General features: G+C 42.2%; 2 protein-coding genes across 3 annotated transcripts in view; both read right to left on the reverse strand.

Annotated features, from left to right (window-relative positions):
- Positions 1 to 833: 833 nt before the first annotated feature.
- On the reverse strand, positions 834 to 5,517 carry LOC306884253 (ribose-5-phosphate isomerase-like). Its single transcript, XM_079439986.1, has 9 exons — positions 5,154 to 5,517; positions 4,503 to 4,563; positions 4,368 to 4,423; positions 4,224 to 4,283; positions 3,685 to 3,749; positions 3,495 to 3,563; positions 3,086 to 3,227; positions 2,561 to 2,660; positions 834 to 1,922 (listed from the first exon to the last, which is right to left on the reverse strand). The coding sequence occupies exons 1-9, from the start codon at positions 5,208 to 5,210 to the stop codon at positions 1,825 to 1,827; spliced, it is 708 nt and encodes a 235-aa protein (XP_079296112.1). The 5' UTR covers positions 5,211 to 5,517; the 3' UTR covers positions 834 to 1,824.
- A 1,384-nt stretch (positions 5,518 to 6,901) lies between these two features.
- Positions 6,902 to 27,001, reverse strand: part of LOC306884502 (solute carrier family 4 member 11-like) — a 78,921-nt gene continuing 58,821 nt past the window's right edge. The window contains exons 14-20 of one of the 2 annotated variants that reach the window (XM_079440415.1): positions 22,802 to 23,027; positions 22,438 to 22,544; positions 20,422 to 20,587; positions 19,119 to 19,292; positions 18,793 to 18,988; positions 9,718 to 9,887; positions 6,902 to 8,917 (exon numbers count right to left, since the gene is read on the reverse strand). In XM_079440415.1, the coding sequence (XP_079296541.1) occupies positions 8,851 to 8,917; positions 9,718 to 9,887; positions 18,793 to 18,988; positions 19,119 to 19,292; positions 20,422 to 20,587; positions 22,438 to 22,544; positions 22,802 to 23,027 (1,106 nt within the window). In that variant the 3' untranslated portion in view covers positions 6,902 to 8,850. The remainder of the gene's footprint in view (positions 8,918 to 9,717; positions 9,888 to 18,792; positions 18,989 to 19,118; positions 19,293 to 20,421; positions 20,588 to 22,437; positions 22,545 to 22,801; positions 23,028 to 27,001) is intronic. The other variant, XM_079440414.1, reaches the window with a different exon arrangement.

The raw sequence follows: 27,001 nt of genomic DNA on the forward strand, positions 1-27,001 counted from the left end.
GTGCTCGAGCCTCTTCGTTTCATTGGGCGCTTTCCTTGTCACTCAGAAATATAGGCGGGAGGAAAGGCGGTCTTTTAAAGTATATTATAGGCCACACCGTAGAGTTTTAGCCAATAAAATAGTAGTGTTGGCTCCAACATGTTTCATTGGTATGCTTACGGAAGCCGCGAAAGAAGTCTAGTCAACCCATTGGTCTGACAAGCTGTCAATCAAAATAATATAATGATTTCTACTGGAGGGGCGTTGCCAATTCGTTCTGAGTGAAATTTGATTGGGTAAAAAGTACAAGGATGGAAATAACGACGTGGCCGTTGTTTGCGGATAAAAGTGAGGTCATGTTTAAGTTTTATTTCCGGGACTTTTGGTATGAAAAGAGTAATATACTCATCCGTTGCGCAAATTGTAGTAAGTTCAGTATTGTCCTTTAATTTTACTTAATTTTATATTACGTTACTTATCGGTTTGTAATTACAGCTTAACATCCATAACACAAAATAATACAAATAGTTTAGGAGACTTCAGCATTGCAGGTCACTGTGTTCACTTTGTGTAGTCTTAAAGGCTGGCCATTGCATAATGTATATGACGCCCTCTTGTGGTTTGTTAAATAATCTTTTAACCCATGTTTGACCTAACTGAGCCACACTGGTTATAACGCCCTTAAAACGGTCTCACTGCGTCATATTTATAATGTTTTCCTGATTTTGTAACCTGTAATTGTATTTTTAATCGTACTCACCACTGGCACTGATTTTTGTATGTTCATTCTTGTGGTATTTAAAAAACAGGGGTTAAATAAAGTATGAGATGCAAAATAACTAACAAGATAATATATAGTTGATTGGTCCGGTTTTAATATTGATTTTCAGTCTAAAACATAACATTTGAAAACCTCAGAATCACAGTAAAATTGGTAGAGTAAAACACAGGCTGGTATTTTAAGTAGTACATACCCCAAAATCACAGTGACCTCTGTGAAGAGTTTTCATTAACAGAACTGAAAGATCAATACATGTACAGAAGATAAGGCTTTCAGCTGCTGCTTTCATCCCTCAACAACACTGTGTTCGTGGCCACAGGCACATCGAAAAATTATACGAAAACAAAATCAATATCAAAAGTCGAGTGGCATTTCACAACTTCAAATAGTGTGTTTTATCCAGGGGCAGAATCCTCTGAAATGATTGATCACTGAACTAAACTAATCGCTGTGTGCTGGCAAAGGCAACTCGATTTACTTGAGGTTTCACGTTGGAGCGTCTGAGGAAATCTGTCATAATCAGTCACCAAAACAGATTCAAAATGATCATACAAACCCAAAGACACTATACTAACGATGCAATGGTGTGTGATTGAGATTTTCTCAAAAGCTGCATGCATTTGTAAGGCTAGCAACTATGCTTTGTGAAAATATACATTTATGGAGGCACAGACGCAAGCCACATTATTCATACATTTGTACAGATGCCCATGTACGACAATATTCATGGCTACGTAAAGAAGCACAGAAGGCAAACTGACACTGTAGATGTACCGTATGGACAGTCTCTGCAGACTCCAGTCCAACATAAGCAGAATTGTCCAGACAGACGATATCAGAGGAAAAACAGGTATATCTGAAGGGACTGAAGATCTAATGTTGCATTGTTGTATAAAAATCCATATTTCACGTGCACAGCAGTATGAGGATACTGATCAGACATCTAACGGTATCTGTAACTGAAAATAAGATAACCTGTATGGAAAGAGCTGCCAGAGTCTGTGTATTTGAACGGCACTTAGGTGTGCAGGCTGGTCTATCACAAGAGCAGAGGAAAGATCTTCTTAGTTGATAGGAGGGTCTCTAGTCTTGACACTCCCGTCCTCCATACCAAAGTACACCCGCTCAGCCATCCCCACAAACAAGCCCGTCTCAACCACACCTTTAATTAAAAAGAAAGAAAGAAAATAAAGAGAGAGAACATCCATTCGTGCTTAATACGTACTGTTCAACGGTTTGCAGTTGGTACTTTTTTTAAATCAATATTTTATTCAGCAAAGACGTATCAAATTGATCACAAGTAACAGTAAAGACAGACAGTACATATTTATAATTGTACAAAATATTTGTTTTAATAACATTCTTTTGAACTTTATATTTATCAAACAATCTTTAAAAAAAAAAAAAAAAAAAAAAAAAAAAGTATCAGTTTCCGGTTTTTCAACATTTCTTAAGCACAAAATCAGCATATTAAGGCCAGTACACAATGCACCAACAGGCACCGACCAACAGCAACAGCCTAATACTGAATCGCTGATTATCGGGTCTTGGAATATCTGATAAGTGGAGTAATGCTGCTAAACAAAATCAGCTTTGCCATGACAGGAATGAATTACATTTTAAACAGTTATTTTAAATTGTTGTAATATTTCACAATATTACAATTTCTACTCTATTTTTGATCAAATAAATGCAGCCTTGGTTAGCAGAACCGACTTCTTTCAAAAACATTTAAAGAAGAAAAAAAAAAACGTACTGGCCACAAACCTTTTAACAATAAAGGTGTTCATCTGTACTGACCTGGGATCATTTTGATGGCTGTGTTGACTTCTTTCCAGTTCTGTGCATGCTCAAACTTCCAATCCAGGATGAAGTTACTGTTATCAGTAACCACTGGACCCTAAAGTTTAACATCGTAAAGAAAAATCATCACGTGACTAGACCATCCATGTCATACTGTAGAAGCCCACTACATTCAAAGCTTCATGAGATGATTCCAGGGAACTACATGAAACAATGTTACTTTCTGGGAAATTCAAGCCAAGATTTTAGAAGGTAAAAAAAAAACAAGTCAAGATAGGGAGCATGTCAAAGGATAATATACTATACTACAATATAATACCCTAAATAATTCAGAAATGTAATGACTTAGTTCTTTTCAATGATTAACCAAGTTCTTTGGGTTGAAGCAGTCATTCAAATTAAGTGTCCGTATTTTAGGACAGGACATTGATATAAGTATATTCTAATTAGAAGTAAAAAAAAAAAAAACTTAATGTAAATAACACAAATGTAATTCAAGATGCATTAGTAGGACTCTCTTACAGCTTTACTGACTGCCATCCTCAGCACAGCCTCTCCTCCAAAGCGCCGGGCAATGGCTCTGGACACAGGCACATACGCCATGGGAATGACCTCCACCGGCACACCTTTCTTCCACTGCTGCCCCAGGGCCTTCGAGTCCTTTCTACCCACACAAGCAATAAAATGACATCACACAAACACATCTCCACTTCTAGTGGAAGACTCATTTAATTATAGCAATCACAGGCTGGGTTATGATGAAACCACCACTGTTTCACTACATGCAGTGATCAGCAGTAATTATGGGATGCTAAATATATACCAAATATTGTAGTTCAAACAATAGTGCACAGTGGGTTGATTTTCTGAGAAATGCATCAAATGATGAAGTCACTTTGGATAAAAACATCTACTAGACAGCAATACATACCTATAGTCTGCAATGACAATAAAGTGTTTGGCACAACCAGCTACAATCTTCTCCTGGGTTAAGCATCCTCTGTTTTAAGGGAGGAAAAGAAAAGGACACGACGCCAGACCTGATGATACCTCAGAGATTTCACACAAATGAAGAGAAATGGTAAAAATACTTGATTTAAACTTTAATTTTCCAATCATACCCTCCTCCTTTAATCAGCGTCAAAGCAGCATCAACCTCATCAGCTCCATCAATCGCTACATCCAGCTAAAAGACAAAAAAAGACTCTCAAAATCAAAAGTTGATTTATTTGTTAGCTCTTCATTAATTCACAAAGCCCTTGCTGTTCTCTCATAAACCCCCAGGGCTTCACATAAACCAGTTTAGGGAAAACTGATGTAATTAAATTTGAGTAACTGAGCTCTTTGTGCTATCCAGGGTGTCATGGGTTCTCAGGTGATAAATAAAACCAGGCGTAGTAAAGTTTTTTGGCAAAAAGCTGTTACTTTATTTCAGCCAAAATGTTACCTATTGCTATTCCAGCATCAGTCAAATCATACATTTAATTGCCCTTTCCAACATACTGTAGCATTGTTTTACTAAACCTTCCCATTCTATAATGTTATCTGAGCTAGTTAAATAAGTTGTCTAAATCATCTTTTTTACATTGTCTGCTACACTGAACACTGCATCTGACCCATTCCAGCTGCCCATGCACATACCCTCTTGGCCCAAACTCACCTCAGGATGTCTGTCTAAATCAGACAAAGTGAGACCATGCTGCAGAATCAGCTGACGGGCCTGGATCAATACAACTCAATTAAGTTAGTTATAAAACACAAGACTTTTCTAGTTAAACGAAGCTCCAAATGAATGAATACTGACCTGGAAAGACGTGGGAACACACACGATATTCAGCTTCTGCTGTCTAACCCTCTCAGCTAGGAAGAAAACATATTTTACTAATTATCATTGTAAAGAGCTCCAAACACGAGTAGATAATATTAGATCACGTCTTACCCAGCCTGTCCACAGCATAGACGATAGTTGAGCCACTGCCCACTCCAACTACCTGGTTATTCTGAAAGAGAAATGAAAATCAAATTGTATAGCATAAGCATAACCCAACCAAATCTAGTCATACATCAGGCCACCACAACACTGACAATAAAGCCCGAATTCATTCATTTACCACCTTAATCACTAACTTACCCTAGTGTGCTACAATTAATTATTTATAGTACACACAGACTGCACCCGTCAGCTAGATCCAAACATGCTAATCGCTAAAGGTTTAATTTGAGCATTTAGCATCTTTATCGCCTAGCTTACTGTATGTTTAAAGCAACCCGCTGCGTAAATAAACACAGGTGCTCAACTGACTCACACTCACTTACTTACTATCGTTAGCTGACTTCAATGTAACATCCCAGCTAGCATGTCTGAAGCGGATACTCTCTACAAACTATAATTGTCAAAGCCGTTAGCCATATAGCAAAACACAATTACTGCAGGTCTGTTGACCGGTATTTTAATAACGCGGGATACATCGATATGCATCGTGTTTGCTACGCATGTTTAGTCACGCCTTCTAAAGTGTTTAAAGCGCCCGTTTATCCAGTTAAACGCTAGCGTTAATGTGTCACAATGAAGGTAAATACAGAATCTCACCTGTATGTGGTTGTCCACAGCAGCATAAGCTGCCAGTTTTTTGGCCTCTTCAGCCATGAGAGTGCCGTGGTGCCGCAACACACGTGTTGTTTCCTCGGCGGAGAGAGGAGGAGAGATCTGCAGCTTATCACCGCAAACTCAACCCACCTCCGCGGCCTCATCACACAGCGCCTCCCCGACACGACCAACACCACGAGATGCGTGCCACAATAACATACGTGCGCGAGCAGAGGGATATCATATTACAGAAGTTAATCTGAACAGATATTAAAGGTCGCTCAACATATCAGCTGTCAGATAAGTACGAGTCAGGTGTTTTCGTTACAGTGTTGTTGGACCCAGTGGCAGAGTTTCAAAGTACAGTAGGGATTCCGATTCCGCTTGAGTCGGATCTTTTGAATGAATCAGTTGCACAACCGGCTTGAGTCGGATCTTTCGAATGAATCAGTTGCACAACCGGCTTGAGTCGGATCTTTCGAATGAATCAGTTGCACAACCGGCTTGAGTCGGATCTTTCGAATGAATCAGTTGCACAACCGGCTTGAGTCGGAACTTTCGAATGAATCAGTTGCACAACCGGCTTGAGTCGGATCTTTCGAATGCATCAGTTGCACAACCGGCTTGAGTCGGATCTTTCGAATGAATCAGTTGCACAACCGGCTTGAGTCGGATCTTTCGAATGAATCAGTTGCACAACCGGCTTGAGTCGGATCTTTCGAATGAATCAGTTGCAAAACCAGCTTGAGTCGGATCTTTCGAATGAATCAGTTGCACAACCGGCTTGAGTCGGATCTTTCAAATGAATTAGTTGCACAACCAGCTTGAGTCGGATCTTTCGAATGAATCAGTTGCATAACCGGCTTGAGTCGGATCTTTTCATCCAATCGGTAAAAGACTATAGAAAGGGACTTTGAAAATACCCAGTCTGATCTTTTCATTAGAGGGTGAGAAAAAATTCGGTCAACAATCATCTACTGAATCTTGAATTGTCTCTTTCAGGCAATATTTCCAATTCGTAATGAGAATCCGATAAACCGAGGAGGATTGGCTGATGGGGCGAGAAGGTAACCTTAATAACTGAACAGCAAAAATATAATAAATTACATGTAGAAATGTTTTCAGTACTGATGGTAAAACTAAACTTTCTAAAGAGGATACAATTGTATTGAAACTGGGTTTATTACTGTGTGTATTGTGTATTTTATTTTTAACACACACGACATCTGGTTTTAATAGCATTTTATTAACAACATCCACCATCCAGCCGAGAGTTCACATATTTAAAATATATATCAGAATGACTTGCCTTTGACTGAGTCAAATCAAGGCTGCAATAATCAAATGAAAAAAAATAAATAAAACGCAATAAACACTGGTAATTGCTTAGTATGCTTGGTTGTAATTATTATTATTACTATTATTAATGTGGCACTCTAGGAAGTCAGGGACTACGTGATGACGTGTGATATAAAGAACCACTTAACTTTTTTTTAGATGAATTGTTCAAATGAACCGATTCGCGGAAATGAGTCATTCCCATCTGTAGAATCTGTAATGTTGTTATTAACTATACTTAACATGACCAGTAGAGGGCAGTTAATGCCAACATTATTTTTAATTTGTGGTATTTGTCGTAAGAGCATATAAACACATTAGACCAGGGAAAAAATGAAAAGAAAGTGTGGTAATTAACAATGAAATTCAACTATAGCCAGCATAAATAGAAAACAGAGGAGAGCTGAAACAGATGGGTATCAATATATCTCTTTATTTGGCAATCAGCTTGAAATGATCTATATTTCAGTGTATAGCATACCCCTATTAAACCCACACAATCCTTCCAATAAACATGTCTCTTATTTACCATAGTTTTTACATATTGCAGTTTACAAATTTAGCTTATCTGTTTGACAAAATCAATTCTACAATGGATCTTTTTATGTGCTATATAAAAATCTACACAGTATACATTCATGATTAGAAAATAAAAAATAAATCCAAAACAATATTTAAACAGCACAGAACAGAACTCGTCAACATATCCCACCCAGGTGTGAGCGATCACAAATTAAAGCTGAATACTTCAATATTACAGTAAATACTGAGAGATGTCCAATGACAAACAGGATTACTGAAGGGAGGTTGTTTTTACACCAGAGGTCTGGACTCAAGGAGAACAACTATGATACCGTTACAGGGAAGATAGAGAGAGAAACAGGAATGCTGATTATGTTCAAGAGAAAGCCAACTTTTTCAACAGTACATCTAATCTCTCTCTGTCTGAAGCTTAAAGCTCTCCATGACAAAAATCAGTCGAGTCTGCTTCTCAGCTTTCTCTAATCTCATATTGCCATATGATTTAGTGCACAGGTGCTCGCTTTTTTTTTGCCCACAGTTAGTCAAACCGTGTCTTTCTCGATTCGTGCGCTTTCGTATATATAGTTGCTCTCTCTAGGAATGTAACATGGTTTGATGGGTCAAAATCATCAGAGATATCTGCGTCTTCCGACGTCTTTTATTCGGAAAGATCACGAACAACTATAAACGATTATAAAGTAGGGATATAAAGGTACTATACCTTCATTTAACCATTATTTCTAGTTGCTTTTAATAATAACACAACAAATTACATAATAGTAATACAAATAAATTTTTTTGATGTCTTATAAAAGGCATGCCTTCTCTGTTTTAAATATATTGTTAGATGGATAGACATGAAAGTGTGCGTTTAAGTGCCTTTCTTTTGGGTATTGTTTATAATCATGCCTCTGTGTGTGTGTGTGTGTGTGTGTGACAGGAGAAAGTACACAGATGTGGTGTCTTGTGATGTGCAAAGCTTAAATGCCAGAGTCCATTCAGCAGTGAGTAAGGTTCGCAGAAATGCTGCTTGTTTTTCTCCGTTTCCCTGAAACCCCAGCGCTTAGGATACATTCTCTACACATCAGTGGGTCTCCAAACTAGAAGTCAATTACCTCGAAAGAAAACTCTCTTTAGAAAACTCTAAAATATTGATAGCCTCTAATAATCCGCTGTATTGCTATGAGACACAGTTTCCTAAGGTGAGTGTATTCTTTTGGTCCATGCTCACTTCGTTATTACTTATTTGCACTGATATGTACCAAAAATCTGCCATCAACAGCTTTTTTACTTGATGTATGAAAAGTTTTGCACTGGGTGTGTGTGTTCAGCATTAAGAGGTATTGCTACAGGTTCAGTTCAGTCTCTAGTTCAACAGCTGTATTTGTGTTGAGAACACTATGGTCGGAGATGGAGTAAACACTTGTGTAATTTAGTCATGGCACAGTTGTCGAGAATGCGTGTGATGGTTCCCTACGTCTCATAAATCAAGTGTTTGTGATGCATGGATATATCAGAATAGACTAGAGAGAGAGGGGGCGGGGGGCTTTGGTGTAATATTCAGATCATGAGAGAAGCAGTGACTGACCAAGGTCAATAGTCAAACAGTCAGACAGCGGTCTGTCGTTCTACTCTTGTTTTGAACAGGCCATCTCGTCCTCCCCCTCTCTGGTTCTGTCTTCACATATCCTTCTTTTCTAATCCCTCTCTTACTCGTTCAGTGCTTCACCAGAATGTCTGCTGTTAAACACTAGAATCAGTTTGTTTTTCCTCCCAGAGTTTTGCATTTCAGAAATACAATTCCCAGAGTGCTTTGCTCAGAGGCTCAGTGTGCATGTGTTTACATGCGCTGTGCATCCATAATGTCCAGGTACTTAGCCTCAATGATCCTGGGCAGTAGATAGTTCCTGAAACAGAGACAAAATTACATACAAACAGATAATTAAGAAAATATATATTTGATTTGTATTTTTTATTAAGTAAAGCATTTTAATGACATTATTATAATTATTTATTAATTACTAATTATTTATTAAGAAATACAATTCTGTAATTATTGAAAAGCAAATCTTATTAATACATAAAAAAATATTCATACATTTTTTATTTATTTCTTAATTAAAAGAATGTTTTAACAAAAGTTCTTCAAATTTTAATAATATTTGAAAGGGTTTTTTTTGCTAACAAATCATGTTGCAACAACCAAAATCACATGGAGCAACCAACATGCAGGGAAAAAAATTAATAACATAAAATAGGACATGACTGACCTGTGTCAAGGTCAGTAAATCTCTTAAAATATCAATGTTTTTTGTTTGTTTGCTTGTTTTGCCAAAATAAGATAAGTTTAGGTTGTAAAATATCATGATACCCAAAAATATAGCAATAATTCACAATATTTGTATTTAAAAACACATTTGACCTTGAAAATAAAGTACTGGTTCAACTTCTTTTATTAACTTCTGTCTAAAAATAATTATCAAAATGTGTAGTTTTTCAAAATATATGAAAAGCACGTGACTAAAAAGAGTACATTTCTGAGAACTTCAAAATATTTTTTTTTCCTCTGCCATGAACAAGCCACACAATGTAAATCATCATTCATCATTCTGTAATATGACCTTTAGCAAACACCATTTATTACACATGCACAGCAAATGACACATACTACACAACAGACGGGAGCTGAAGGCATTTCAGTACTCACCTGATGGGTATAAGGATAAACATTAGCAGAGGAAAGATCATCTTCATATACGGGAGAGGGTACATCCCAGACGCACACAGAAAAAGCAGCTGCACCATCTGAAGGAAAGTGAAGTAATGGATCTTCCTCTGCGGCACCTTGCGGATGTAGTGAGTGGGAGGGTAGGACGTCTGAGAAAGAGAGATAAAGAAATGAAAGAAAGATATAGATAAGAGAAAGATAGGATAGGGTATAGCTGTCATAATGCGGATAAATAAAACCGTATAACCCCGAGCATCTTGACTGATGGGATTAAGATCAGTTAGAGTATGGACATTTCACTTTCACCTGGCCATATACACGAGTCTCCACAATACGGATATAAATCAGATCTATTACTGGGCTATATGCAAATTAATGGAGATCATGTCCATGATTATGCTGGGCAGATTTTTTACTCTTTTTATGCCATAGGGCAAACAGTGTTTAAGTTTGTGGTTGCTACAACCGCGTGTCTCATCTACGATTACTTGTTCAAGTCTAGCTTATTAATGAGATCAACAAGTGCATTTAATAAATTAATATATTTCATTAATAATATAATAATATGTAGTATGTAAGTGTTATGCTTAAAAAACAGGTTAAAACAAAATACTGTTCAAAGGTTTGGGGTCAGTAAAAAAATCTAAGAAATTAATGCTTTTATTCAGCAAGGCATTTATAAAGACATTTATAATGGAACAAAATATTTTTATTTCAAATAAATGCTGTTCTTTTGAACTCTCTATAGTCTATACATCACATAATCCTGAAAAAAAATGTACTATGTATGTTTTCAACCTTGATAATTTCAGGAAATTTCTTGAGCATCAAATCAGCTGTTACGGATGCTGTGCGGAACAAGGAGCGCACGACGAGAATAGACAATAACACTTTCTTTTAATCAAGAATCCAGGAGCAGAATACATTCAAGGGAGTGCACACACATCAATAATAGAGACAATAACCGACGGTGAGACTAACAAAGACAGGAACTTATAAAGGGGCAGATAATTGGGAAGGACAGGTGTACACAATGACTAATTAAACTGAACTAGGACACAGGGGAAAACAGAAAACCCGACATGGAACAGTCACAAAAAACCCAACATGTAACATATCGCCCCCTCCCGGCAAGGCGTGGCCTCACGCCGTAACGTAACAACTGAGGAGGGCGGGTGGGGGATCTGGAGGAGGGTGTGGAACCGGAGGGTGGCAGGGAATAAACATAAGAGAGTCCAAACAATAAGTCCATGGGGGAGTGGAGGGTGGGAGGAGCCAAGGGGGAGCCAGGAACAGGAGGAGCCAGATGACGACCCAGGCCACAGTCCAGATGGTGGCCCACGGGGGAGCCGACGGAGGGAGGAGCCATGGTGGAGGAGGGACCGCCGACTCCATGGGGCCGACCAACGGCGGCGGAGCAGGTGGTGGTGGAGCCCGAGGTGGAGACAGAGAGCCGAAGAGCCAGGGTGACGCCGAAGATCCGGAGGTCCAAGGCGGAGCAGATGTCTTCGGCGACCTCGGCGCAGGCGGAGATCCGGATGGCCGCGGCGGAGCCGGAGCGACAGAGGACATAGGTGGAGCAGGAGGGAAGGAGGAGCCCAACGGAGCCGGAGGGACGAAGGGACGGGGCGCAGCCCAAGGAGAGTAGTCCTGAGGTGCAGGTAGGGGGACGACTGACCAATGCGGAGCCGGAAGGACGAGGGAGCCCGGTGGAGCTGGTGGGTAGACGGGATCCGCTGGAGCCGAGGGATCTTGAAGGCATGGTGGAGCCGCAGGGTCGCCGGACTGAGGCGGAGTCTGGGTCTCGGAGGCTGAGGGCGGAGACGAGGGATCCTCCAGACTCAACGCCAACAGAGCTGGAGGTCGGCAGACCCGCGGCGAACCCACGCCACAGATGGTGAGCTGAGGGTGAGCAGAGGGGCTGACGAACTCAGGCGATGAGGGTGTTGGAGTAGGAACCAGATCAATGAGAGGCGGTGGGAGAGGGAGGTCGGGTGGGATAATTTCCCAGAAGTTCAATACAGGAGCTGGCTTAGGGATGATCGTGTCAGAGTGGAAGTCAATGAGGTTACCCAGGTCCAATTCATGCTCACCCTCAGCGGTGGCGCCGTGGGCGGGGCGTTCCATCGCCCCCGCGATCTCCACAACTTTCTCCACCGTCGGATGCACTGCCGGCTCTCGCACCTGGTCAGACGTTTGGGGCTCGGGCTCCGGGACGATCGGCAGCTCTGTCGCTCCTGATGGCGATGGCTCAACGACCGCGGCAGGCTCTGGCTCTCCGTCTGCGGTGGGCTCGGGCAGCTCCGCGCTGCGGGGTGGTAGTGGACTGGGCGCTGGGTCCCGAGTGGGGCTGGTGTCATTCTCTGCGAGGTCCACGGTGAGATGCGATTTGCAAGACACCAGCACCCACTCGATAAAGGCGGCGAGGCTCTCTCGAGGACCGTCCCCGGACAACTGCCCACGTGTGGTGTTGTTCAGTCCAGCTTCGTAGAACGAGCAGAGGCAGTAGTCCGGGAAGTGTGTTAAGTTGGCCAGGAATAAAAAATCCTCTGTGTGGTCCTCGAGAGAGCGATCCCCCTGTTCCAACAGGAGGACGAGAACACCGGGATCCATAATAAAAAATAAAAAACTTGGCAAAAACCGGGAAAATAAAACGGGGGAAAAACGCCGCAAACTTGCTGTTTTGGTCGGTTATTATGTTATGATGCTGTGCGGAACAAGGAGCGCACGACGAGAATAGACAATAACACTTTCTTTTAATCAAGAATCCAGGAGCAGAATACATTCAAGGGAGTGCACACACATCAATAATAGAGACAATAACCGACGGTGAGACTAACAAAGACAGGAACTTATAAAGGGGCAGATAATTGGGAAGGACAGGTGTACACAATGACTAATTAAACTGAACTAGGACACAGGGGAAAACAGAAAACCCGACATGGAACAGTCACAAAAAACCCAACATGTAACATCAGCATTTTAAAAGGATATCTGAAGGATTATGTGACACTAAAGACTGAAGTAATGACTGATGAAAATTCAGCTTTGCCATCACAGGAATAAATGATATTTTAATATATATTAAAATACAAAACTTTTTTTATTTTATTTTAAATTGCAATAATATTTCACAATATTACTGTTTTTACTGATTTTTTTATTAAATAAATGCAGCCTTGGAGAGCATAAAAGCAATGTGCCAAGATATTCGACTAATTGTCCAACAACAAACTAATCAGTTAGTATAGTTAACTAATTAATTTATTATATTATATTATATTATAGTGTTATGCTTAAACGTATATTAACATAATAGTTAAGAAAAATAGTTTTAATAGCTTAAAAGTTAATAGAAAAATCAAACAGTTTGGGTCAAATCAAAAATCATTTTGCTAAATCATTCTGCTTTCGGGATGTGCTTACTTTTTTCTGCCAATTTGTTTTGGATCTTTTGTTTTGAAGACTTTTATAGCTTTGTGTAATAAAAACACTAACAACCTAGTTTACGTATGTAACCCAGGTTCCCTGAAGGGAACGAGAGCTGCGTCCGGAGACGATATGGGAATGCCTTCAGCGTCATTCCGCTCTGAATATCGTATGTAATCAGTCCAATAGAAGGGCGAAGCGTCACGGGCGGAGTGACGTCACGACCAGGAAGTATATAAGCACGTGAGGCGGCGCCCGCGTCAGCTTCATGTCATGAAGCAAGCGCTGGCAGGCATGCCGGAAGTATGGCTGCGAGACACAGCTCTCGTTCCCTTCAGGGAACCTGGGTTACATACGTAACCTAGGTCGTTCCCTTCCAGGAACGTCGAGCTGCGTCCGGAGACGCTTTGGGAACGCTATACCAACGCCTCCATACTGACCAAGTCCCTGTCTGTGTCAGGACAAAAGGACAGAGGAGCCTGGAGTGGCTCGGACATCAAGGTTGTAAAACCTCTCAAAGGTCAGGGGCGTGGACCATCCAGCAGCGTCGCAGATGTCCCGTATTGGGACACCTGCCCAAAGGGCCTTTGAGGCCGCCATACCTCTAGTTGAGTGCGCTCTGACTCCCAGCGGATGGGCAAGCCCAGAGGCCTCGTAAGCAAGATTAACAGCATCCACAATCCACCTACTAAGAGTGGGCTTAGTAGCAGGAAGACCCCTCTTAGGCGGACCATAGCATACCAGCAACTGGTCCGACTTTCTCCACAGGGCAGCTCTGTGGATGTATGCGCCCAGTGCTCGCACTGGGCACACACAGTGGTGCTTCTCCTGGTCAGGCTCCCTGAAGGGAGGAGGACAGAAGGCCTGCAGTACGACCGGCTGTGGTACGACTGTCGGGACTTTAGGAAGATACCCCGGACGGAGGTAGAGAAATACTTTCGCCATGCCGGGCGCAAAGTCAATGTGAGAAGGGGCCGAAGAAAGGGCCTGAAGGTCACCCACCCTCCTCAGAGAGGTGATGGCCAACAGGAAGACAGTATTAATAGTGAGGAGTCTATCAGTTATCTCCTCAAGAGGCTCGAACGGCACCCTACTCAGAGCCTCTAATACCACAGCCAAGTCCCACGTAGGGACTCGTGGTCGCACCGGAGGCCTCAGAGGAAACGTATAACCAGGGGTTGCCTGCCCACTGACTGGCCATCGATAAGGGCGTGGTATGACGAGATAGCAGCCACGTAGACCTTAATCGTGGAGTGGGTTAACCCTGCGGAGAACCGGGCCTGCAGGAACTCCAGCACTGTACCAACTGGGCAGTTAACTGGGTCAAATTGGTGGTCTCCGCACCAGGAAGTGAAGAGTTTCCACTTCAGGGCATACAGTTTCCTCGTAGAGGGAGCTCTGGATTGAAGGAGGGTCTCAACAACCTCAGTTGACAGACCGGAAGCTACGAGTTGCGCCCCCTCAGATGCCATACCCACAGCTTCCATAGCTCCGGGCGGGGGTGCACAATGGTGCCCCCTGCCTGTGAGAGGAGATCTCTTCTGACAGGCACCGGCCACGGGGTGCCGTCGAGAAGAGCAATCAGGTCCGAAAACCATACTCGGCCCGGCCAGAACGGCGCTACTAGCAGTAGACTGACCGCGTCCCGGCGCACTCTCTCCAGAACTCCCGGGAGCAGAGCGATCGGGGGGAAGGCATACAGACGCAGCCTCGGCCACGTCTGTACCATAGCATCCAGACCCAGCAGGGCTGGTGGAGCTAGAGAGAACCAGAGGGGACATTGCGCTGACTCTCGAGTGGCGAAGAGGTCCACCTGTGCCTGGCCAAAGACCTTCCAGATCTGCTTCACCACCTCTGGGTGAAGCATCCATTCCCCGGGCCTCAGCCCCTGCCTCGACAGAACGTCTGCTCCCACATTGAGATGCCCAGGGATGTGTATAGCTCTCAAGGATAGGAGCTTGCCCTGGGCCCACACCAGGATCTGGCGCGCCAGCTTGTAAAAGGGGCGCGACCTCAGACCTCCTTGGTGATTGATATAAGAGACTACTGCCGTGCTGTCGTGCGCACAGCACATGGCGGTCTCTTAGGTCCGGGAGGAAGTGCTTGAGTGCACGGAACACAGCTAGGATCTCTAACTGGTTGATATGCCACGACTGGTGGCGTCGACTCCACAGACCACGGGCAGGGTGGCCACTCATGACCGCACCCCAACCGGTGAGGGATGCGTCCGTCGCTAGCGAGACGCGGCGACACGGAGCTCCCAGCACCGGGCCCTGAACCAAGAACTGAGGGTCCCTCCACATGTCTAAGGCACGGAAACCACGGCGTGACACTTTGACAGCGCGGAGCGAGTCTCCCCTCAAGGAGACCCCCCTGTTCTTGAGCCACCACTGTAGGGGCCTCATGTACAGCAGGCCAGAAGGAATCACGCTGGACGCTGCTGCCATAAGCCCTAGCAGCCTCTGAAACTGCTTGACAGTGAATGGCTGGCCTTGACGCACTCTCTTGACTGCTGTGAGAATCGACTCGATCCGAGCAGGGGTCAAACACGCCTGCATCGTGGTCGAATCCCACACCACGCCTAGATAAGTGGTTCTCTGAACTGGAGAAAGCACACTTTTCTTGGCGTTGAGTCTCAACCCCAATTCTTTCATGTGGGCGAGAACGACATCTCGATGCCGAACCGCCAATTGCTCTGTCTGAGCGAGAATCAACCAATCGTCGATGTAATTGAGTATGCGGATGCCCTGCAGTCGCAACGGGACCAGTGCCGCATCCACACACTTGGTGAAAGTGCGGGGTGAGAGTGCTAGGCCGAAAGGAAGAACCCGATACTGATACGCTTTGCCCCCGAAAGCAAACCTCAGGAACTTCCTGTGAGAGGGAAGGATGGATATATGGAAACAGGCATCTTTGAGATCTATCGAGACAAACCAGTCCTCGGACCTGATCTGAGATACAATCTGCCTGACTGTAAGCATCTTGAACTTCAGCTTTCTGACTGAGCGGTTCAGAGCTCGCAGATCCAATATGGGCCTCAGCCCCCCATCCTTCTTTGGAACAATGAAGTATCGGCTGTAGAAGCCGGCGCGAGTCTCGTGAGGAGGAACCAACTCGATGGCTTCCTTCCTTACTAAATTCTCGACTTCTTGTTCCAGAACCAGAGCCTGCTCGGGGCGGATCGTAGTCACGCAAACCCCGTTGAACGGCGGAGGTGGCCCATCGAACTGGATGGAATAACCATGCTCTACTGTCCATAGGACCCAAAGAGACACATCTGGCAGCCGCTGCCAAGCCGCCAGATGATCTACTAAGGGAATCAGTCTCTCGAGACTGACCTCTGGTGTCAGAGATATGGCCAGACCACTGTCTTGCTGCGGCTCTCCGGAGGAAGACGCGGTCTCTGGCACTTGAGGCGAGTTTCCCAGACCCGCAGTCACAACCGGCGGGGGACTCTGAGAACAGCACACGCTGGGACCTACTGTGCCCTGGAACTGCAGGGTTGACAGACAGATCCCCGGAGGGCACCGAGGGGAGACGGTCACCGGGTACCGCGGTGTAAGCCGCTCCACCCCAGTAGGGGCCGCCCTCCGAAGTCCTGGAGCACGCCCATCAGGACTTGTGTGCCGAGGACCTCCTAGCCGTAAGGGTATCCTGAATATCAGCTTTCGGCTTAGAGGCACTCGGCGCAGAGCGCCGCCGCACTCGGCTCCGCCGCGGGGGAGCACGAGTGGCCACGCTCTGCTTCTGCGCATCCCGGTACGAGGAGCTGGTATGCGGAGGGGACTGCTCCCGCCCAGCAGTCCCCCGAGTTAGAGATCGGCGAGGGAGGAACCGCTGAAACGCCTCCGCCTGCTTGCGAGCCTCCTGAAATCTGTCGACGACCAAGCTGACTGCGTCGCCGAACAGACCAGAAGGCTTAAGCGGGGCGTCCATGAGGCAGAACCTGTCTTTCACCTGAATTTCAGACAGGTTCAGCCACAGGTGCCTCTCCGTTGCCACCATAGCTGCCATGGAGCGGCCGATGGCACGGGCCGACTCCTTGGTGGCGCGGAGGGCAAGATCAGCGGTCTTCCTCAACTCAGAAATATCTTCTGGTCTAACCTCACCACTCTCATCCAACTCTCTCAGCAGTTCGGCCTGGTACGCCTGCAACACCGCCATGGTGTGCAGACACGCACCGGCCTGGCCTGCTGCCGCATACCCCCTGCCTACTAAGGATGAAGTCGTGCGCACAGGCTTAGTAGGCAGGGTAGGAGCCTTCAAGGACAACGCCGTGAGCGGGGACAGATAGCTAGCTAGCGTCCGTTCAACCCGTGGCATCGTCCTGTACCCGCACGCGTCCAGGTCCCGCACATTGCCATAATAGTGTGATGCGGGGATGAACGGGCGGGACGAGAACGGTTTCGACCACGATCTCGGCACCTCAGTGTGGAGATCGGGGAAAAATGGAAGGCTCCTGCAGCGAGGTGCTTGCCGCGAGCGCAGGAAACGCTCATCTAATAAACGCTCATCTTTGTTGATTTTTCGGGGGGCCAACTGATCTCAAGCTTGGCCACTGCCCTAGTAACCACCTCTAAAAGCTTCTCGTACTGGGGTGTGGAAGGCGGCGAACCCTCGTCGGCGCTCGACGCCTCAGCCTCCTCAGAGGACGAGAGACGGAGCTCCGAGCCCTCGTCTCGAGAGGAAGGAACCACTCCCTCAAGAGACGGGGCACCTGACCTGGCGGTTACGGGAGGAGATAGGGAAATTCCCGTCTCACTCTCGTCCGCCAAATCAGCCTGTGAGCCCCACGAGTGCAGCCGCCGCTCTGCCTCGGCAAAAGCGGGGCCAGCACCGCACGGGGAACTCACAAAGGCTCCCTCACGGAAGAGAGCCCTCCGGATGCGGAGTGTGCGCAGCGAGAGCCGCTCACAGTGTGGGCAAACGGCTGTCATGTTTGTCCTCACCCGTAATGTAACGCGGGCAAGGACTAACACACAACCTATAACGTGATCTGAGATCACCCCCTGTCTTCGTCTTAGCTTTTGGCATGTCTAATTTCTTTCTCTAAAGACAGACAACAGTAAATAAGACTCACAAGACAGATTGGACTGACACACACACAGAGCGCTTGCTGAAATGACAGAAAGCTGACGCGGGCGCCGCCTCACGTGCTTATATACTTCCTGGTCGTGATGTCACTCCGCCCGTGACGCTTCGCCCTTCTATTGTTCTGATTACATACGATATTCAGAGCAGAATGACACTGAAGGCGTTCCCATAGCGTCTCCGGACGCAGCTCGACGTTCCTGGAAGGGAACTAGTTGATTATGAAACATTTTGCCAATCCATAGCATTTACACAGAAGTATGCATCTCAAACCACCTCCTGATCCATCTCAAATGCATCTTGAGGGCATTCACGCTTAGCTATCCATTCAGTAAAAATGCACAAAGCATTCAGCCACAAAAAGACATTTCCATCCATGACAGGTAGAGGGCGCTCTGATGCTTTATTTGCACAGCGGGTGCTCTTCTCTCTCTCTCTCTCTCTCTCTCTCTCTCATGTGTTCTTATTTGTACAACACCTATGACTTTTATTTGCCTTTGTTTTCATCAAAGACTCGCACGCGCACACACTCACTTGTTCTTTGAGTAGCAGAGCCATGCGGTCGCACATTTGATTGCCGTCAATGGATGTGAGAGCGATGTAGAGGAAGAGCCCATAGAGCACAGGCTTAGGAATCCACTGCAGGGGCACCGGCAGCAGAAACAAGCTCACACCTATCAGGATGTTAGCCACGAGCGAGGTCACCCGCGTCTCCTTCACACTCACTATACTACACACACGCACACGTACACACACAGAGGAGTCATTAAAAACCAAGCACAGTGTACCAATAGCTACTAGAATGACATTTGTGCTTCACAGATTGATTGCGAGTGTAATTGTTTGTGGTGTGTGCTCACGTCTCGTAGAGGTGTCCTCCCTCCACCCTTTCCTCCACGATGGCTAGCTGTCTGACGTGTAGAGTGGAGTGCGGGAACGCAGCATGCATCCACGGCAAGCCCAGCACAGACATCAAAATATTAATCAAGCCAGACAGAGTCAGGTCCCAGTGATACGCAGTGCCCTTCAGTAACCTGTGGCACACACACACACACACACACACGACTCAACAGTATTCAACAGAGGTGCCCTACCAAGACCAATGCACAATCTGACCCGGTGTCCTATTCAGGTGCAAAGCATCCAGTTTCTAGCGATGTGTCATTTTTATGTCAATGCTGAAAGCCAATCATAATATATTTGATGTTTAATATGCAGCTAGGTAAAGCAGGACCAATGATGTTTCACTGTGAACTGGGCTTCATGTTGTCATGCAATAACCTACTGTGCAAATGTTTGGGGTCTGTACCTTATTTTAATTGATTAAAATTAATTATTACAAAAATCTTGAAAATTTTTAATCATTAAAAAAATTACTTATTTTTTTAATTAATAACGCTATTTGGCAAGGATGCAACTGATCAAAAGTGACAGCAAAGATATTTATAATATCAAAAAAGGTCGATTTTTAATAAATGCTGTTCTTCTACAATTTCTATTCAAAGTATGATTTTTTTTTTTTGTGAGCACCAAATCAGCAGATTAGAATGATGTCATGTGTAACTGTATACAATGTATTAAAAAATAAAACTTACTTTAAATTGCAATAATATTTCACAATATTTGTGTAAAAACAGTATATTAGTGTGTGCATCTCAGACCCCAAAGTGATTCCTCTAGCTGAGACAATTATTTATGAGGGCACTGTGTTCAGTGCCCTATTAGAAATTCTAAATAAATAAATTGAATAGTTTTAATATAATCAAATTGAGATGAAAAATATGTTCATTAATATTATTTTAAATGACACATCACATTATATGATCAAAGTTAGGGGGTCAACTTAAACACTTCCCTTCCGTTTTAGGTTTTCCTTTGCCAACTTGCTTAGCCTTCATTATGGCAATGATAATTTGCATAAAGATTAACCATGTTGTGTTGCTCATGGAAAATAAATGAGTGTAGGATGCTATAAATCGCAGCCAGTGCAAACACTCCTCAACATGAAATAGGCAGCTTGTCACTTATTACATTGTGCCTGGTTAGGTTAATGTTTAGGTGAAGTTCAATTTAATAATCTGTAGTATTCTGTAATGAAGCCACTTGTATGAATGGGATAGGATGTCAAAAGTTTAGCTGAAACTAATTTCAAAAGACATGAACCTGTTTTCAGGTGCATTGGTGAGAGAAACGACGATGTTCTGGTCGATGAAGATGAGGAGAAACAGGAGGAAACCCAGACCCATTGCACTCAGAACACTCGCTCCGCTCAGCTTATCCAGCGGGGCTATTTGAAACACCGGACCTTCATGGAAGTTAAACACCGGCACTGGAAGAGAACAAATAACAGAGTGAACCTCAGATCACAACCCATTACAGTCCCTCTGACACAAACCAGGCCCTCCAGCATAGTGTGATTAAATCTACAGCAAACTGCCATCAATTATTTTCCTCATGGATTATTTCTTGCAATCACAATCATGTCACTTTATAATACTGAAAAAGGGATTTCTATTGGGGGAAAAAGGGTACAACCCTTGTGCAATTTGTCTTAACAGTACGCCAGTCAGGAAGCACATTTGTTGTAGAACGGTTGGTTTAGGTCTAAAAATTACACATTTAATTTAAATCCTACATTTATCACAACTTATGATATTTTAATAGAAAAAGTAACAGTAGCACAATTATAAGGAGTACTTATGTACACTTACATCTACAGGAAAAAGAAACGAGTTACACATTAATATGTTCATAGGAAGGTATGTGAGTGTACCTACATATCATTTGCTTTTCTTTACCTATTAACATATTATACTGCAAATTAATTACAAAAATGCAACCAAATGTTTATTTTTTCCCACATAAAGTGTAAAGTGGCCCTGCATTTACACATTATTTAGAAGAAAACATTGGGCAGGATATGAAATAAAATACAAATACATTTGGGGACTATATATAGCACACAACACTACAGCAAAGTTTTGGACTGTTTGACCATTTCTTGCAAAAGCAGGCCTTTTTTGAGAGGTTGTGATTTGATCTGATTTAGAATATGAGCCTCTTGACTGCAGTATTGGAGCGCGCTGAGTGAACGTTTAAAGAGCCTGAGGTAAGAGGTAAAATCTCACTCTGATAACCAAGTTAAACTCCCACACTGAACTGATGACAGAGGAGTTGGAGGAATAATGTAGTGATAGTCGGAGTGAGTGGCTTTGCTGTAATGTGCTGGCAGTAAGAGAGGGAGAGTACAGGCACAGGCACAGGCTGTGTGTGTGTGTGTGTGTGTGTGTGTGTGTGTGTGTCAGAATGTCTAAGAGTTAGTAGGGGCGTACATTTTGGCAAGCCTTCCTGGACACAAACTGAGCCAAAATTTAACTGATTCTCAGTACGGAATCTTTTCTTCTATTTGCATGTAATTTCAAAATTGCTGCTTAAATGCTGCATTTTGACATATTGAAGATAATCCCCCAATATGATTAAAAATTTACATAATAAAGTAGTTTTATCATTATGAGTGTTTTGATTTTTCTCAGCTTAAATTATACCATAAACATCACCTTGTTTTAAATACTATTATGATGAATAAAACAAAAAACGTTAATACTGAATGACTAATACGAAGTGAAATAATATAATGAATACAAAAATAACTTAATATAAATCATAAAGAATGCTTCATGTCAAATAAAAAAATAACAATGGCAAAAAAAATTATAATAATAATGATAAAAAGATCTAATATAACCAATAAAAATTAAACACTACCAACAAATAACTAATCATACATATTAGTTCACTGAGAAATAATATAAATAATATGATATAATAAATATTAAATTAATATAAGGAAACACGTTTTGTGTAAAAAAAAATAAATAAATAATAAAAACACTAAAAATGAGAATTTAAATAATATAAAATAGATCTAATTTATAATAGTAAGAAATGCAAATAATAATAATAATAAATAATACTAACTAATGCTAGAAATGCTAATGCTTCAATATAGTTTCTGGAACATTTAAGACAATGTTTTTTTTTTTGAGTGACACATATTGTACTTGTGAAATGTTTTGGATATAAATGACCAATCATCAAATGGAAAACTGTACGGAAGGTTTTGTTTGCACATGTACATGTGTCTCTGTGTGTGCAACATGAACACATATAGTGACTCACAGGCAATGTCGTTGAAGACGTATGATCCCACATAAGAGAAGACAAGCACTGAGATAGGCAGAGCACAGTCGGACAGAATCTCTCTCATCTTCACATGCAGAAACGGACTGCCAGGAAAAATGAAAGATGGGGGTGTCAAAACAGTCTTCTATTTACATTTACGCATTTAGCAGACGCTTTTATCCAAAGCGACTTACATTGAATTCAAGTTACAGTTTTTACATTTTATCAGCTCTTGCTTTCCCTGGGAATCGAACCCATGACCTTGGCGTTGCTAGCGCCATGCTCTACTATTTGAGCTACAGGAAAGCATTCTATCACTCTTTAAAATCCTCATCAGTGACACACAGGGAGAGCTACTCACCTCCTCCTGAACTGGTACAGTGTGTATCCCACCCACAGTGTGCCCAGCATAAGGAGCACAAAGAGAAGAGGCCGTGCCCGCGTGCACAGAATGAAGGATTCTGGGAGGGTCACAGGCCCTGTCTCTGTCAGGTTCATTTCCCCTAAATGTAAAGTTCCACTGATGCGATTCAGCTCCGCTGCACTCCCATTCGCCAAAGTGGGAGCATGGTAGTACTCATGAAAGACTGTAAAAGAGATATCAACATAAGGTATCACTATTTATATACTGTAAGAATAGGTCAAAATGAATGTACAATATACAGTATGTCAAAAATCAGTGTTTACTATATGCATTGTGTAAATGTTTTTCAATCTTCAATATGAACAACATTCAAAGCATAACATTTTTTTCATGCCACGTCTTCATTAAATAATTGGTTTAAATTATTTCAAGTATTGATGGAAAAACACAATTGGCTCAAGTAAATTGATTGATACAGTTGCTAAACATTGTGAGGACCACTATGAAAAATACTTTCACACTTCTAAATTACATTAAAATAAATAAATAAATATCAACTGGCAAGACTGCTTTAAGAAATACAGTGTATGTATATATATATATATATATATATATATATATATAGTCTATAAGTCTAAAATCCATGTTTATCGTATGTAATGTGTAGAAGTATTGAAAGTGACAGACTTTTAAAATAAAAAAATTTCTGAGCCATCTTTATTGAAGAATTGGTTTAAACAATCATGATTATTGATGGAATTTTGTTGAATCTTGTTTACTGCCAATAACATCAACCATTGCTTGTTGATTATGATTATGCATGGAAAAAAATCACCTCTCAGGCAATGCAACAATTAATATAATTGGCAAATGTAATGATTACAACAACAACAACAAAAATACTTTGACAAATTTGAAAATAATCACATCTTATTTATTCATAATTGTAATAATTCAAAATATTAATTATTTATCTCTTATACAATTTTTATTATTTTCAATCGTACTGGTAAGACTGCTTAAAAAGTACAGTCTAAAACCATCTTTTATGTCTGTTGTGTGTAAACGTTTTGGAATCCACTGTCAAGTCGTCAGCATGAATGGCTTCCAAAGCGTAACATTTTTCCTGCACCATATCTTTATTGAATAATTGGTTTAAACAATCACAATTATTGACGGAATTTTTGTGGAATCTTGTTTACTGCCAATAACATCAACCATTGCTTTCTGCTGATAACACATGCGCATTGTTTCGGTTCATGCACATTTTTGGGATGTCTTTCTTGAACGGCCTGTTTCACATCACAGCAGAGTATTTCAAAGGAAGTGGGGTCAGGACTCTAATTTGGCCATTGTGAAGTGCTGAATTTCTTTTGTTTGAAGCGTTCTGTTGTTGATTTACTCCTGTGTTTTGGATCATTGTCATGTTGAATGACCCAACTTCTTTTGAGTTTAAGATCACAAACAGACGCTCTGACATTCTGCTCCTGATATAACTAGGAATTTGTTGATCCCTCAGTGACTCCAAGCCATCCAGACCCTGAGGCAGCAAAACAGCTCCATATCATTACATTTCTCCCCACAATGATTCACAGCCGCAATGACGTTTTGGCAGTGGTATGGAGAGTTTTGTGTTCTTTTCATTTATTTTAGGTACAGTGCCCTCCAAAAGTATTGGAACAATAAAGACAAAATTGCTCTGTTGGCTGTGGAGTCAAGACATTTACAAATATGATTAAAAGATGAATATGAGGCAAAACTACAGAATGTCACATTTTATTATTGGATGTTTTACCAGCTAAGAAGTTCAGCACTTTTAGAGTTTCATCCCTCTATCTGATGTGAGCATAAGTATTGTATCAGTTGCCTCACAGGTCTTTCTAAGTGATCAGCTGTGTCCTGTTGCATTCATTCTTCAGATATTAAAAGCAAGGAATATGTTGTATCAGTTATATCCATTACTTCTGCATTCTGAATCTTGCATTCGATGATGACACACACAAACCAGGATGAAGACAAGGGAGCTGACTTTGAGAGAAAAGCAAGCAATTTGGATGCTAAAAGAAAAGAGGAAGTCAATTAGAGCTCTAGCAAAAACAAAGGGCATGGAGAAATCAAGAGTTTGGAAACCACCAGCAACCAACAACCACCTGATCGGCTGAGAAAACAACAGTAGTTGATGACAGACAAATCATAAAAGCTGTGAAAATGAACCCTAAATGACATGTCTGTACAATCACCAACAACTTCCAGAAAACTGGGGTGATGCTCTGACAATCTACTGTCCTTTGACACAGAATTACAGATGCTACAGAGCAAGATGCAAACCTCTGACCAGCACCAAAAATAGAAAGGCAAGATTAGAGTTTGCAAAAAAGCACAAAGGTGAGCCAGAAGAGTTTTGGAACTGTGTTTATGGACCGATCAGACAAAGATGAACCTTTATCTAAGTGATGGGAAAACAAAAATGTGGAGAAAAAAGGGAACTGCAAATGATCCCAATACAGCCTCATCTGTAAAGCATGGTGGAGGTGGTGTCGTGGCATGGGCATGCATCTGTCTCTGGAACAGGCCCTCTCAACTTTACTGATGACCTAATGTATGATGACAGTAGCAGAATGAATTTGGAAGGGTACAAAACCATCTTGCCAACCAATATTCAAGAAAATACCACCAGATTCATTAGGAAGTGCTTCATATTGCATCAGGACAATGACCCAAAACACCCTGCCAGTTCAGTCAAGGAATTTATAAGGGCAAAGAAATGGAAAGTCTTAGATTGCCCAAGTCAATCTCCAGATTTAAATCTGATTGAACATGAATTTCACCAGCTGAAGAGGAGAGTAAAGGCAGAAACTCCCCAAAACAAGCAACAATTGGAATTGACTGCATTAAAGGCTGGGAAAAGCATTTCAAAAGATGAGACCAAGAGTCTGGTGATGTCTATGGGTCACAGACTCACTGCTGGGATTGAGCGCAAGGGATCTGCAACTAAATAATAGCTTTTAATCTTTTATATCTGCCTTATGTTCAACTGTCCCAATACTTATGCTCACATCAATGAATGGGATGAACTCTAAAAGTGCTGTTCTTTTTATTTGGTAAAACATGTATGTGTTGAAACAGCTCATAATAAAATGTGACATTCTGTAGTTTTGTCTCATATTCATCTTTTAATCATATTTGTAAATGTCTTGACTCCACAGCCAACAGAGCAATTTTGTCTTTACTGTTCCAATACTTATGGAGGGCACTGTATATTAAAATTTTTTAAATTAATAGTGTCTTAGCTGGGGGGGGGGGGGGGGGGGGGGTTCAAACAATTTTTGGATGATTCAGAACACCTCACGTCTGATCTTGCCTCATAACCAACTCTCACAAGTGCAAATGACACCCCTATCAAAATGCATTATGTTGGCCACTACTCTTTTTTTTAAATGATTAATTTTATATTAACACTTTTAATCATTTCATTTAATTTAAGTTTTAATTATTTTTTTTGGTGGTTTTTTTTCATTATTACCATTTTCCTGAAAGACAGGTAAGTTTTTAACAGAACAGTTTTTTTTTATGTGTCTATTGAAATGTGACCTTATTGCATATGTGGCAATTTAAAAAGCAATTCACAAGTAATCACATTATGTTATTTAAATTTTGTGGTGCATTACTGATTAAATAGGTTAGTAATTAATCATTTGTACAGTATATATTTATTTATTAGCTACATCTCTGGTTCAGTGTCACTTCTTTAGTGATGCAATGGTTTCTCCTTGAAACTGGTACAGTATTTGCAGCACGGCAGTTTTTAGGGAACGCTTGTTTTTATTTTACAGGCAAGTGACGCTTGTTTTCTATTTATTGAAGCTGTTTCAGCACACATCAGACTGGCTTCATCTTCTAGAAAACACTGCAATGGTGCTGAACTGATGGTGCTAATCTGCCTGACTGTAGGCATAAATCTTCCGAAATCCTTTGCAAACATTTGAGTTTTATGAGTTCTTCTTTTGAGGCTTCCTGAAGTCCCTTTAGATCAGACTAGATTGCTCTTGAGCACAATTGTTTGCTGAGGAACAACCAACATGCTGCTTTAAATTCAGGATGGCAGGTCAAACCCACAGCTGAGTCCAATTACGTTCTTTTCAAGAGGTCATTATAGTAGAGTTTATCTTGATTGTTTAACACATTTGTTCAATAAAG

Source organism: Barbus barbus, assembly GCF_936440315.1.
Source record: "Barbus barbus genome assembly, chromosome: 18".
In the NCBI taxonomy this organism is placed as follows: Eukaryota; Metazoa; Chordata; class Actinopteri; order Cypriniformes; family Cyprinidae; genus Barbus; species Barbus barbus.

What these genes read in the sequence shown, in the direction of transcription:
- LOC306884253 (XM_079439986.1), bottom strand. Translation starts at nt 5,210, where the DNA reads ATGGCTGAAGAGGCCAAAAAACTGGCAGCTTATGCTGCTGTGGACAAC. An exon ending in GTGTTCCCACGTCTTTCCAG is followed by an intron (nt 4,284 to 4,367) that starts GTCAGTATTCAT and finishes GTATTGATCCAG; the next exon opens with GCCCGTCAGCTGATTCTGCA. An exon ending in ACGCTGATTAAAGGAGGAGG is followed by an intron (nt 3,564 to 3,684) that starts GTATGATTGGAA and finishes CCCTTAAAACAG; the next exon opens with AGGATGCTTAACCCAGGAGA.